This window comes from Pseudonaja textilis, chromosome 13 (assembly GCF_049901715.1).
Source record: "Pseudonaja textilis isolate UNSWEBS1 chromosome 13, rPseTex1.2, whole genome shotgun sequence".
In the NCBI taxonomy this organism is placed as follows: domain Eukaryota; kingdom Metazoa; phylum Chordata; class Lepidosauria; order Squamata; family Elapidae; genus Pseudonaja; species Pseudonaja textilis.
This window is the reverse complement of record NC_142002.1, coordinates 11,486,629-11,499,271: the sequence shown is the minus strand read 5'-3', so window position 1 is coordinate 11,499,271 and position 12,643 is coordinate 11,486,629. Positions and strand designations below refer to the sequence as shown.

The 12,643-nt window shown below is 40.3% G+C and overlaps 1 protein-coding gene across 1 annotated transcript in view; it reads right to left on the bottom strand.

Moving 5' to 3' along the window:
* CEMIP (cell migration inducing hyaluronidase 1) overlaps positions 1 to 12,202 on the bottom strand; it is a 77,289-nt gene extending 65,087 nt beyond the window's left edge. Inside the window, exons 1-2 of the mRNA XM_087941374.1 lie at positions 10,894 to 12,202; positions 2,784 to 2,887 (exon numbers count right to left, since the gene is read on the bottom strand). Of these exons, the coding sequence (XP_087797500.1) occupies positions 2,784 to 2,844 (61 nt within the window). The 5' untranslated portion in view covers positions 2,845 to 2,887; positions 10,894 to 12,202. The remainder of the gene's footprint in view (positions 1 to 2,783; positions 2,888 to 10,893) is intronic.
* Between the last annotated feature and the right edge of the window lie 441 nt (positions 12,203 to 12,643).

Genomic DNA, 12,643 nt, shown 5'->3' with positions numbered 1-12,643 from the left:
TTTTTAATACAATCTTGAGGTAGATTAAACGTTGGATTAGTCCCAACTTCAACTCATGGATGTTCACTGGGGGGATTTGGAGGGCAACCCCTTCTCTCCCAACCCAGCCTGTACATCATATCTCTTTAAGCCTAAGCAAAACTGCTAATTCCTTCCCCGCAGCTCTCAGAAATGAGAATCATATTTCCTTAGGAAGAGCCAATATGGATTCACTTTCACTACAAATAGCTTCAGAGCCAAGTATTTGAGAACTTCTCCAACTGACAGAATTCTTCTATGCCATTGGAAGGATAAAGCAAGAATAGAGAATTTCCCCTAAAGTTTCCTGCTGTATTCAGTCCAGAAATGGATCTGTCAAATGTGCTCTCTCATGGTTCTATGAACACATACTTCACCGAATTTCTCATCCAGTGACCAGAAGACACCAAAATGTACTCTTCCTTTAATTGTGTCTGCAGAAGGAGATGACATTTCTACAAATATTCTAATTTATTACTTGGGGATAGAAAAGCTGCACATGTCAACATTCCCTCTATGGTACAAAATTGTTGATGGAAAAATTGTGGTTTCTCTTGCTATTATCTCCCTAATTCTAGTGGCTGGCTCACACTTGAAATATGGTCATGTGAACAATATACACACGCATAACAAAACTATCTGTGGAAAACGATCAATTTCATGCATAGAGAACATTCCTTTAAAAAAAAAAAGCTCATTTCCTATCTTCTATTGTATACTTTTCCTCCTTCCAGACTGACAACTTCAAGATGTCCTGGAACTTGACAAGTCTTGACTGGACTTTAACCATTTTATACTCATTTGCATAAAAATAAATAATGTATCTGGCTAAGCATATAGAAATAACTCTTATTTTCAAGGGGCCAAGGCTATTTTCAAAAGCAATCCATACAGTGTTGTCCAAGTTCCAATATATTGAGAAATAATTCCTACCCCTTATGGAATTTTAGGGAAAAAAGAGAAAAACAAATTAATGTTTATGGGTTCTAGGATTAGTAAGGCTAGTTTATGGAAAGAAGGAAAATATGATATAATCTCAGAGAGGGTAAAATATAATTGCATTTATAACTGCTGTCCAAAAGTTCAGAAGTTCTTTCTTCTTTCTATTTCCATCTTCTTTCTTTTTCTTTCTTTTCTTTTCTTTCTTTCTTTCTTTCTTTCTTTCTTTCTTTCTTTCTTTCTTTCTTTCTTTCTTATTCATGCTTATTTTTATTTTTTTCTAATATTTGTATTGTTTTATCTTGTTAAATTTTTCTTCAATATAAATTGTATTTTAAAAAGAGAAATAATTCCTGATATAAGGACAATGGCGGAGCAGTTTCAGGAGATTTAAAAAAAATCTCTAGCCCATCTCATTCTAATTTAAATATTTTTGTGATGGTCAAAAGCTCTTGGAAGGCTAAACGTCAGATTAGCTGGACACGTTGACCTGCTCAAGAGAGTGAAGACTGCCCACTATGTTTACTGGCTCACTATCGTCTAGATCTCCAAGAAGGCATTCCAGAGATATACTTAGAAAATAAAAGGCTGTTAATTGTCTTCTGATAAAAGGGTGTTTTATGACTGGCCACCCCTACCATTTTATAAGAGGTCCTAAACAGGCTTTCAACATTCCAAAGTTGAGGACTTCTAGTCTAGAATATTCTACTTTTGGCTTCTACGAGGAAATGCCCAGATGACTGAACAGAAGGCACCATTTTAATAGCCTACCATCAAAAGCCAGTAATTCAAGGGTGGGTTGGGGGCAGTTTTAAGTTGCACAGATGGTTAATGGCCAAGCTTGGAAGATAAATCAAAGAACAGATTGCAAACTCCAGTGGGGACAGGGACAGTTTTACAACCCCTCTCTTAACTGTCTCTTTCTCTTTGTCCATTCTGTATTTGCCTCCCGACACAAAAGAAATCTCTCATCCAGTGCAAATGTCCCCATGATTTAATACTCAGCTAGGAATGCCCCTCCCCCACCTTCCTGGTCTGTCATGAGATCGTATCAAGAAACCCTGGCTTTTTGGTAGACACAGAAATAGGAAAAGAAACAGACAGAGTTAATTGTAGCTCAGGAGGTCTTACAACTCTGAACACACTTCCTTAAAAGTCAGAGAAAACAAGCAGGTAGCAGTAAGACCATGAGAAAAGGACTGACATTAGTAAGGCAGTGTTTTTAATATCTCCCATGATAAACCGAGAGGAATATTCACAATAGAATTCCCTATGAACTTCAGGCTCGAAATTTTGGGCCTGGACAATCTAGAACTGCACCACCTGCAGTCCGATCTAAGCATAATTCACAAAATTATCTGTTACAACCTCTTACCTGTCAACGATTTCTTCAGCCTCAATTACAACAATACACAGGCAAACAACCGATACAAACTCAAGGTAAACTGCTCCAAACTCGATGGCAGAAAATACGACTTCAGCAACAGAGTGGTCAATGCCTGGAACACCCTACCAGACTCCGTTGTTACAGTCTCAACCCCTCACAGCTTCAACCTCAAACTGTCTACCGTGGACCTCACCCCATTCCTAAGAGGTCCTTAAAGGGGCCGTGCATAAGCGCACCAGTGTGCCTACTGTCCCTGTCTTACTGTCCCCATTTATCTGTATTTACTCCCTTTGTTCTTGTTTATGTTCATACTTATACTTGTTATCTTGTACATGTTTGACAAACAAACAGACAAATATTAAATGAATGTTGCTTTTAACACAGGAATTTTCTTCACTGAAACAGCAAGCCACGGTCATAGATATGCAACCGTTCTTACCCATATGTCGAGCAGGTAGCATAAATAAGACAGAAAGTATGCCAATGGCCAGGAACATCATTGGATGTGTAACGGTCTTTTGATCTTCTTTGTCTCCTGCAAATCTGCAGATAGGAAGAATCACAGTACAAGGAATCATTCAGCATTCATGTGTGAATATTTTATATATAAAAAAGAGCATCAAGCAAGATTAAGCTTGATTGTATGACTAAGTAATATGCTAATGTTTCCCTTTTCTTAACTTGGCTCCACAAAGGTAAAAATTAAGCTTTCACATTCACCTGAATTAAGCTTTCGCCTCACCTTTTATATGCCCTTTGCGTGGGCTTAGCATTAAAATTATTTGACATTATAAAAACACAGAAAGTAACAGTGAAAATAAAAGTCTTGTACAAGTACACCAATTGATGTGGTTGAAGATTCATATGGAAACAGGAGAAGTTGATCTCAAGTTATCCCCTCCTGGCTTCAAAATCTATTTCGGTTTTAAGTGTGTATATCTTAAAGCTCACACCCTTGAGACAAAAAGAGTGGTTTGATCATATACACCACACAAAGAATGAGCATTTAAAAACTTTTAAGATGAAAGCCAATGGCACACAATAACAAAAATCACCCCAAAAATGTGTAGTTCTTTCAGATGCAGAATTTATTATATTACTTATTATGTATTTATTAAATTTTGATGCCATCTGTCTCCTCTAGGAAGTGACTCTCATGATAAACTGGGTGATATATTCAGTGGATGTTGCTTTTAACCTAGGAATTTTCCTCATTGAAATAGTAAACCATTATCATTCTGGCTGATTTGTTTTAGAAAAGAGATAGATAGATAGATAGATAGATAGATAGATAGATAGATAGATAGATAGATAGATAGATAGATAGATAGATGCATGGATGGATAGCTAATAGGATGGATGGTTGGAGGGTGGGTGGGTGGGTGGGAGGCAGAAAGGAGAGAGAGAGAGAGAGAGAGAAGAAATGATAGAGGTAGACAGTAGGTACGTAGGTAGAGATGATAGATGATGGATGACAGATAGATGGATGATAGATAGATAGATAGATAGATAGATAGATAGATAGATAGATAGATAGATAGATAGATAGATAGATATAGATAGATAGATGATAGATGATCGATGGATCAATAGGTAGATAGATAGATAGATAGATAGATAGATAGATAGATGATAGATGATAGATGATAGATAGATAGATAGATAGATAGATAGATAGATAGATAGATAGATAGATAGATAGATAGATAGATGCACGTATGCATGGATGGATAGATAATAGTATGGAGGGAGGGAGAATGGGTTTATGGAGTGAAGGAGAGAGAGAGAAGAAATGATAGAGGTAGACAGTAGGTAGGCAGAGAGAGATGATAGATGATGGATGACATACATTCATACATAAATACAGACAGACAGGTGATAGATCTATAGATCATAGTGGTCTCCGAACAAGCATATTCAAACATATTCAGCACATGTTCAAATAGAACATCAGTGGATGGAACATGATAATAACATAACCCAATATAGCAGAAAGAGAAATATTCCAGAGTTTAAAAAATTAGGAACAGGAAAGGGGACAATGCCGAGTGATAGTCCTCCATAAATGGGTACCCCAGTAGAAAATGTCTTCTTCTCCTCCTGTCCTCCATCAAATAGTCAAGGCATCCAGAGGAGAAATTTTTAAAAAATCTTAGCGAAAGGATGGGGTACTTGTTTTATTTTTCTTGCTGGTTTACTTCCTATGGCCGGAGATCTGGCTTGGTATGAGAAGGTGGTGTAAAGAAGCCAATATCCACACAGGATTGAGGAAAGACAAAACTTTTATTTCTGTACAGAAGCAGAAAAGGATGCCTCTGGGTTTCACACCCAAGGAGCACATCACAAATCAACCATTGCTATTTTTGTATAATTTAGTATAGGGAACAAAAGTAAGAGAAATGCGGATCAATTCATGACAGTCACACATGCTCACAAAACAAAGCCATATTTAATTCTGCTTCATTATCATGTAAACTGGCTGCCTTATATGGGAGGTGTTTTTTTTTACTATTATAACAATGAACTTTGCTTACCTCTGGTCACTTGTCCAGACTCTCCTAACCACAGTTTAAGCTAAATATCATGTCACCTTCCTGGATTTTAGTAACATGCAAGGTATCATAGCCAAGTATCAAAACCACAACCTGTTAGCCAGTCTATATAAGAAATATTTGTGGTCAACTTATGGCATATTACAGAAGTGTTAAAGAAGTGTTACTTCTAGCAAGCAGACACACAACTAAGCTAATGGTTCTGGATATTGTTAATTCATAGCTTACAAAAGCCTGAAACTACTTTCCTGTTACCTATTTCCTTAGCTTCTTATGACTATAACTCTGTGGTTTATATCTCATGATTTATGTTGATTGCTTTTATTAGTACCCCATTGTGATTTATTTTGATTATTTAGTATTCTATGACAATTACTGAGTGTTGTATCATATGATTTATGATTATTGTATTTTCTGATGATTATGATTATGATTTATCACTTTGTTGTTTGTATGTACACTGAGAGCTTATGCACTGGAGATAAATTTCTTGTGTGTCCAATCACACTTGGCCAATAAAGAATTCTATTTTGTTCTGTTCTATTCCTATTCCTGTTAAGCCACCATAGCCCCAAACTAGAGGGGTGTCTTATCTATACGTAAGAATCAGGGAAATTTCCACTCATCCTAGAGTATTATGGGAGTAATTAGTTTGGAAGGTGAAGCTTGTCAACCCTGAGTGGCATTACGAAGAAAAGGAGGCGAGGCCATCCTTCCCCCCCCGCTTCTTTGGCGTGCTTCCCTCACTTTTCTTGGCATCCCTTTTATTCCCTTTCTTCACCTTTCTGATACCATCTTTCCTTTCTCTCAGCCCTTACAAAACAGGCTTCTGAAGAATAGATAAGTGGCTTCCCTCAAATGTATGAAGTAATTATTTGCAAAGAGCTTTTGAAATTGTTCCATGGGCCTTTTGTGACACAAAGGTATGTTATTTTTCTTTTAAAACTGGTGGTCAAGGCAGCTATAATTTCCCAGTTAGGAGATAGAAATGGAATACCCATAATTGCATCATGCAGTGGTGAGATGGTTCTAATATATTTCTCCAACCTTGTGTCCTTTAGATCTCCTGGACACACATTGGCAACAACTGCAAACATTGAACATCACAACATGAAAACCTCATAACATGCTGGATGTAAAGTCTGAGAGTTCCAATGCCAAGAAATCTGGAAGATACCAGGCTAGAAAAGGAATAGCTGTAGATCAAAGACACAGAACCTCTAACCATGAAAGAAACCGGCTGATTAATACTTTAGAGCAGTATATCTCAATCGTGACAACTTGAAGAGGTGTAGACTTCAATTCCTCAAATTATCTAGTCTACCTTCTTGCCTGGGAAATTCTGAAGAGTTGAAGTCCACAGATCTGCTAAGGTTAAGAAGCACTGCTTTAAATAAATCAGAATGCTTATGATATAAATTAAGTTGAAACTAAGTAGTACACCAACCTTTCCACAGCTTTTTCATCCTATTCAACCAGCTATGCTCCAGCAAGACTACAAGAATTATTCTAAAGCACAAACACAGACTTACCCAATTTCCAGTACCGTTGACTTAGCTTAAAATAATTGCTGGGCAGGTAGGGGAAGAGATTTCAGTAAACACGTCAATGGCATTTTAAATACAAAGAGTGCTCAACCTCTTTTTAACAACATACTGGATAAGACAAGGCCAACAACACTAGACAGCATTCTTAGACAGCACAAAGCACATAGCTATGATTGGATTCCTGCAGAGAAAAAAATGCAGACCAGGAGTCTCAGACTGCAGCATAATCTGGTGCCATAATAAAAGATACATGGGTAGTTTTCTTCTCTTGCCAGTCACCCAGCCAGATTGATTTGGTTATTGCAAGTTCTGACAACATGCTAAACCTTAAAGTCAGTTAACATACAAAATTCCTATGTTTCCATAACACACAATATCAAACAAATATATCACATTTCTTGGTTCTTACAACAAACCAAAATAATGGATGGATTTCCGATATATACTAGACACCAAATACACAACCACATTGTAGCCTAGTTAAATGCCCCCCCCCCAAGCGCAATCTTGATATGGACCACTTTTTCTTAAGCAGGCAACTTTTGCAAGATGTTAGAAAGTGCAACTCAGTATATCTCGGCTCAGGAATAATTGAAAAGACCGTCTAAAGTTTTTTCCCCCCCTCAATATAAAGATGTGCCCATGAAGAAATCACTCAAAATATGGAAGCTCAAGCCCTTGAAGAAATGGTCAAACCTCCTCCAAACAGAACTAGCCAGCTTTTGAATCCCATAAGCAGCTGTGTGAAAAGGCCACTGTCATTCTTCTTGGGCAAACTCCAGTTGAAGGCAGAACACTGATATTCAGCCTGTTTGATTTTGGAGTTGGAGGAGGAGGAAGAGAAAGTCAGCATTCTCTTCTTTACAATGGAAAACACAAATCCAACTATTTATTGTCCCCCAGTGCCAAAATGAATGTTTAGAACTTCGCCTACTGCCAGCTGGCTCTATTAGTAAGCTCCTAATTCCATAATAATGCAGAAATACAGCAAGTGCCTTTGAGCTTGGCTGGAAAATGCTGCCTTATTATCATCTCTCATCAAACAGCTTTCTTATTTCTTTTAATGTTCAAGGAGGTCCACCGTTGTGTAGGTAACTCACAAGGCTAGCCCTCCTCGAGAACATCTGCTTAGAGGGACGATGCCCAAGTATGGCAGAGGACCCTGGGCAGAAGCCATGATGTCTTCATATGTTTGTGTGTGCCAAGCCTGCAACCTGCAGGTGGTATTCAGAAGTTTCTGACCGGTTCTGGAGAACCGGTAGTGGAAATTCTGAGTAGTTCAGAGAACCAGCAAATACTACCTCTGACTGGCCCTGCCCCCTTCTATTCTCTGCCTCCCGAGTCCCAGCTGATTGGCTGGGTCCTCTTTCATTGCCCTGCACAGGAGAATGGAGCTGGAAAGCAGGTTAGTGGGGTGGGGAGGGAATAGGATTTTGCAGTAACCTTCCCCTGCCACGTCCACCAAGCCACACCTGCCACATCACGCCATACCCACCAAGTCACACCCACAGAACCAGTAGTAAAAAATTTTGAATCCATACCCACCAAGTCACACCCACAGAACCAGTAGTAAATTTTTTTGAATCCCACCACTGCTGCAACCCCATCTTGAATGTCAGCTCTTTAAATTCCCTGATAGTTCAGCAAGAACTTTTCCATCCTCTTCACTAGAATCAGTGTCATTTATGTAAGTGGGACTTAACTGAGATTCTGAGCATGTGAAATTTTTAGGAGAGGTGCAAAGAAGCTACTCCCAGGCCTGACTGCTCAACAGCGGAAACTGAGTCATGAAGGTGAGGATGCAACCTCATTAAGAGGCTGATCCCACATCTCTGCCTACTGGGGATAAGGCCTACTGTCAACTCCTAGAAATACCTGTCCACGGTGACACCATATCCTTTCTTTGACTACCTGTTCACTTATCTAAGAGAAAACCTGTCATGATCAGGTTCACAACTGCACCAAACTGCCATAAGGTAAGATTTGGTTTAGACTTGGTCTTCATTGCAAAGCCAGTCATTATGGTATATAAGCCATGATTTATGGCACAGCTTGTTCCCCACAGCAATAACTTATTTATGGAAATATAATTGAGTGAACCATAGCTTGTGCATTGCATGAACTAGGACAATGCATAGTTTGGAAGAGGGTTGTTATTTATTTTAATGATTAGACACAAAGAAAGGTATTTTTTTTTCTTCCTAAAGCAGTAGAAGAGAAAAGATAAGCTGTGATGTGGTTTATCCAGCATGACTAAAAACTTGGTGGCAAATCCCCTGTGATGAGAGAGATGCTTGAACATCTTCACTTGGGAAGGGACTGCTTTCTGGACAGAGAAAACCCAGCACAAGAAGCAAGAGAAAGGACCAGGAACAATGCCAAGGAAGAGATATGGTTTAGCTCTTCTCTCAGACTTCAGAGCTGGCAAGATTTAAAGTTTAGGTTACAAGATTTAAAATCAACAAACTGACACCGTGCAGTAAAATCTGTTTCTTTTAAGGAATCTTTGCTTGTTCCTCTTAAAAGGAGAAATTTAGCAGGTGTCACATTATACTGCACATAAATAAGAGGACAGTGAAAGTTTAATGTCTTTAATTACAACACATTGCAAAAGGTGTTTGTGATTTTTCTGTTCAGAAAGAAGCTCATTTATTAAGTAGGTGGTGGGCCAAAAGAGCTAGAAAAACTGTTCCAATATAAGCTGGAATTCCTCTAACACACACACAGACACAAGTAGCCATTAAGGAGCTATTTGGCTAGGACATCAATGGGTTTTACATCTCTTATTTTGGCCAGAGGCATGTTTTGTAAAGATTCCCAGCCACTGGGATCTTTCCAGATAGCAAATATTAGCAGATGGTACTGAAAGCAGATAAAAAAGACCTTTGATAACTGCTTACTGCAGGTGTCAGTCTCCAGACCAAAATAAATAAATAATGCAAAACAAGGCAGTGGCAGGTCACTATTGTTCAAGCCAGAAGGCCCAGCTGGATCATGCAATCAGGGGGAGGCACCCGGATCCCTCGGGGAATTGTCAACTATAATACAAAACCCAAAACTTCCAGCCCATTCAAGGTAGAAGATCCAGCCCAACCTCAGCAAGCTGATTGCCTCAAGGCATTTTTCGGACTGTGCAGAATGCAATATGCATTGTAATCCAATCCAGTCCAACCCAATCCTATCCATGTAAACCTAACTGCTGAACACGGAACATGGCCAGGGATTATGAGAGATATAGTCCACTGCAGAAAGAAAGGGGCAACTTTAAAGAGCGGGGAAGGGAAAGCTCAGTGCTCTGTTTGCGAATTCTACTCCCTTTATTGCAAATTTTGTTCTCTCTTCCCAGAGTGGTGGGTTGGCTTACTAATCCAATGTTTTGAATTCTACTGTAATATGTAAGCAATTTCAATAGCTAGAAATAGATTTGGAAATCACTCCAGGGCCAAAGGGTGCGGGAGGATTTTTTTTAAAAAAACTACCACCATGAAACTCCTCAGATTTTTATGAAGCAATATAAATTTAACCAAGCTGTCTAGGTACCAGAGGTGGTATTCAGCAGGTTCTGACCAGTTCTGGAGAACCAGTAGCAAAAAATTGGAGTAGTTCAGAGAACCAGCAAATCCCACCTCTGACTGGCCCCGCCCCCATCTACTCTCTGCTTCCCAAGTCCCAGCTGATTGGCTGGGTCTTCTTTTGTTGCCTTGCACAGGAGAACAGAGCTGAAAAACAGGTTAGTGGGATGGAGAGGGAATGGGATATTGCAGTATCCTTGTCCTGCCACACCCACCAAGCCACGCCCACAGAACTGATAGTAAAAATGTTTGAATCCCACCACTGGTTGTAGCCTCTGGCATTGCACTATATGCTGCAGTGTGCGTGTCTGTGTGTATGTGTGCGTGCATGGCCACAAAATATTGGACTCTACAAGACTTCAAGGATCTGCCTTTGCTTCAGTTATTTCTGTCTGGATCTGCTGAAAAATGTTGTTGTGCAGGGAAGCAGAAATTTACACTGCCATAAACAGGACATTCAGTATACAGCTTAAAATTCCAGCACTAAATCCGATTTTCCAACTCCTTAAGTTCACTGCTCCAAGCCAACCCCCCCCACCATTTGTACTGACTTGTAGGTATTAATACGGGGGTGGGGAAAGGGAGGGATGACAATTGTGACTTGCCAGTGATCCACAACGTTGTCTTCCCTTAACAGAAGAACAAGCCCCATTTCAATGCTATCCTAGCCCTATCTGCCCTATTTTCTTCCAAAGTTTCATCCCAAACCAATTGGACATCTCCACTTTAGATCCCCGAGAATAAAATCCAGTCCCCTGATGGTAGTGTAACCAAGGAATTTCCATCACGACAAACTCAGAAGTTGAAATGTCCTCATTTGCTCCGAGGAACAAGTTATTTGGAGATGCAGAACAAGTCTGAGCTCGCTTGAAGCCTACCTGGAGTAGTTCGAGGACTTGGCTCACACCTGGATTGTCTTCCACCGACCCTTTGTGGATTCTCCAGTTCGAGATCTGTTCCAATGACTTGACTGGCTAGTTGCTGAAACCTGCTCCCTGCTCCAGTCTCCTGTATCTGCTTGTTTCTTACACCAGTGGGGTGGAGACGGTTTTCTTTTCTGCCTCTGGATCATAGATCTTGTTTACCAGTGGCTCAGCTCACCTTGTTTCCCCACCTTGTCGGAGTGGCAATTGGACTGAATGTGTAATTTTCCAGAAGGTCAACCTTATTGTTCCCTCCTCTTCTGCTGGGCAAGTAATAATACTACCCTTGTCCCAGGCAGAAATTGTAGCAGAGCACCTTTGATTCTGTGGAGTGAAGGTTTGAGATCTTGCACACAGAAGAGTAAAAGGAATGAGGTTCTATCTCTTGCTGAGCAACTCTGACATTAGTTCAGATTTCCAGACAGTTAGAACAATGAATCAGTGGAACAACTTGCCTCGAGAAGCTGTGAATGCTCCAACAGTGGAAAGCAAGACGAGCAATGGATGGAAACTAATCAAGGAGAGAAGCAACCTAGAACTAAGGAGAAATTTCCTAACAGGGAGAGCAATCAGCCAATGGAACGACTTGCCTTCAGAAGCTGTGGATGCTCCAACGCTGGAAGATTTTAAGAAGAGACTGGACAGCCACTGGTCTGAAATGGTATGGGGTCTCCTACACAAGCAGGGGGTTGGACTAGAAGATCTCCAAGATCCCTTCCAACTCCGTCATTCTATTTTATTCTATTCTAGATGGTCTAGGAACTTCCTCTTTCCAGTTCACAATTTCAATCTCATGAAAGGGTTAAAAAAAGACTTTCCACAAGGCAGCAAATAAGTTTTCAGGTGCTGCAAAAATAGTTCCATGTGCCTCAATGAAAATATTTCTTCCTGCAGATAATAGCAGATAAATAGATCCAGGCAGCCACGGTTGTCTACTTTTAAGCAAGATGTAAATTTGCCTTCCACATTCCTGAATTTCTTTGTGGTTGTTTTGGTTTGGGCTGTTTTTGTTTTTTTAAACAGCAGCCGAGAATCCTCAAGGATCAGTAGGTAGGCTTGAATGGCTGCAGGTAATAGCTTGGGAACAGGACAGAAGGCAGAGAGAAACTAAGCAGGTTCCTGGGTTCTCACCTGTGGGTGAGGCTTTCATGAGAGGAAGATTCTTACGCCCTCTTGAAACTTCTGTTTCCAACCACAGATGGCCAATGCAAAATAAAAGTCAACCAACTAGCAATAGCAATAGCACTTAGACTTATAAAGTGCTTCACAGTGCTTCACAGCCCTCCCTAAGCAGTTTACAGAATCAACCTCTTGCCCCCAACAGTCTGAGTCCTCATTTGACCCACCTGGGAAGGATGGAAGGCTGAGTCAACCTTGAGCTAGTCAGGAATCAAACTCCTGGCAATGCGAGCAGAGTTAGCCTGCAATACTGCATTGTAACCACTGGGAAGGAAGGAAGGAAGGAAAGGAAGGAAGGAAGGAAGGAAGGGAGGGAGGGAGGGAGGAAGGAAGGAAGGGTACTTAGACTTACATATCATTTCACAGTGCTTTACAGCCCTCTCTAAGTGGTTTACAGAGTCAGCCTCTTGCCCCCAACAATCTGGGTCCTCATTTTACCCACCTCGCAAGGATGGAAGGCTGGGTCAACCTTGAGCTAGTCAGGAATCAAACTCCTGGCAATGCAAGCAGAGTTAGCCTGCAATAC